The sequence below is a fragment of the Papaver somniferum genome, chromosome 8, assembly GCF_003573695.1.
Source record: "Papaver somniferum cultivar HN1 chromosome 8, ASM357369v1, whole genome shotgun sequence".
NCBI classification, from domain to species: domain Eukaryota; kingdom Viridiplantae; phylum Streptophyta; class Magnoliopsida; order Ranunculales; family Papaveraceae; genus Papaver; species Papaver somniferum.
In genome coordinates, this window is record NC_039365.1 from 53,648,638 (window position 1) to 53,650,413 (window position 1,776).

A 1,776-nucleotide genomic window follows, 5' to 3' on the forward strand; every position below is an offset into this window, starting at 1 on the left:
AAAGTTTCCAATTCAAGCTTTAAAGTCCCTTTTGATGCTTTTCACAGAAACATTGAAAACCTTTCAACTCTAAGCAATACCATTTACTATAAGGAGGTGCTAGAATATCCTATAATATCTTATTTCTGGGAATTTGTTATTGTCCTAACTTAGAATTTCCAGGGACTAGGACAAAAACATACTGAGGATTATCTAATGGATCTCCTGGATTATGAAAACCCTGATGTCTTGTGCCTCTTGGAAACAAAAAAACAAAATAAGAATATGCACAGCATTCTAAAGAAATGAATGTTCAACATTATTGTCTTGTCCCTCCAAAAGGAAGAGCAGAAGGGATGGCCTTAATCTGGAAAAATAATATGTTTGAAAGTCATTATTAAAGATCACAGCCACAACATCATTAATGCTGAACTCCTAGATCACACTACTGATAAAAGCTACCTAATAACAGCTTTCTATGGTAGTTCTTACTCTAAAAAACTTGATTCCTGGACTCATCTAAGAAGGATGGCTAACAACACCACTTTACCTTGGCTCATAATGGGAGACTTTAATATAGTTCTCTCTAATGAGGAAAAGAAAGGGTTAAGGCCTTTTTATAGAAATGAGGATGAAATTTTCAAGGATATCTTATCAGATATGGGAGTACAAGATATGGGTTTCACAGGATACCCCTATACCTGGTGTAACCAAATAACTGATAATACTAGAGTGGAGGAAAGATTGGACAGAGCTTTCTGCAATGATGAGTGGATAGCTTTTTTCCCTCAATCAAATCTATACCAGCTGGTTGCAAGAGGATCTGATCACAATCCTATAATCCTAAAAACTAGTCCTAATTGGAAAGATGGTGCTTACCCATTCAAATATTTTGGAGGATGGATGGAACATCCAGACTGCAAAAGAATTATAATGGAAGCATGGAACTCTAACCAATTTGGTTCTGCTAGCTACTCCTTAGCCAAAAATATGAGTACTGTTAAGAATGTCCTCAAAAGGTGGAATAAAACTGTCTTTGGAAACATAAAACACAGAATTTATGAATTAAAAAAGAACATAGAGAAACTCTCACAAAACACTAATAGATGTCATATTGCTATAAAGAAACTTGAAGAATCTCTACAGCAATGGAAGGACATAGAGGAGGATTACTGGAAAACCAAAAGCAGAAACAATAGAATAAATTTGGGGGATAGAAACACCTCTTACTTCCACAACTCTGCTAGAACAAGATACAGAATAAATTGAGTTGATACCTTAAAAGGAAAAAATGGAATATGGTTGAAAGACAGAACTTCCATAGCAAACTGTCTCACTGATCATTTCAAGGAAATTGCAACCACTTCCAATCCAAATTTGGATAATGATCTGATAAAACTAATCCCAAAAGTGGTCACTGAGGAAGAAAATACAAAACTCCTAGAAATTCCTTCACTACAGGAGATTAAGAATGCACTTTTTGATATGGAAGGAAACAAAGCTCCTGGCCCAAATGGTTTCCCACCAAATTTTTTCCAAGATAACTGGGAAACCATAGGGCCTGACCTTATAAAAATGGTGCAAAAAATTTTCACTACTGGTTTCCTTCTAAAAGAGATGAACTCTACTTTCATCTCCTTAATTCAAAAAGTGCAATTCCCATGTGCTCCAGTTGATTTCAGACCAATAGCTCTTTGCAATACGACCTATAAGATTATTTCAAAAATCTTGGCAAAAAGGTTGAAACCTTTATTTCACAAGATAATCTCTCCTTATCAATCTTCTTTCATACCAGGT

At 35.2% G+C, this 1,776-nt stretch overlaps 1 protein-coding gene across 1 annotated transcript; it reads left to right on the forward strand.

The window, feature by feature from the left end:
* Positions 1-540: 540 nt before the first annotated feature.
* Positions 541-1,248, forward strand: LOC113305555. The gene has a single exon (XM_026554576.1). It carries the CDS (start codon positions 541-543, stop codon positions 1,246-1,248), a length of 708 nt encoding a protein of 235 aa, XP_026410361.1.
* Positions 1,249-1,776: the final 528 nt, after the last annotated feature.

What these genes read in the sequence shown, in the direction of transcription:
- LOC113305555 (XM_026554576.1), top strand. Translation starts at nt 541, where the DNA reads ATGGGAGACTTTAATATAGTTCTCTCTAATGAGGAAAAGAAAGGGTTA.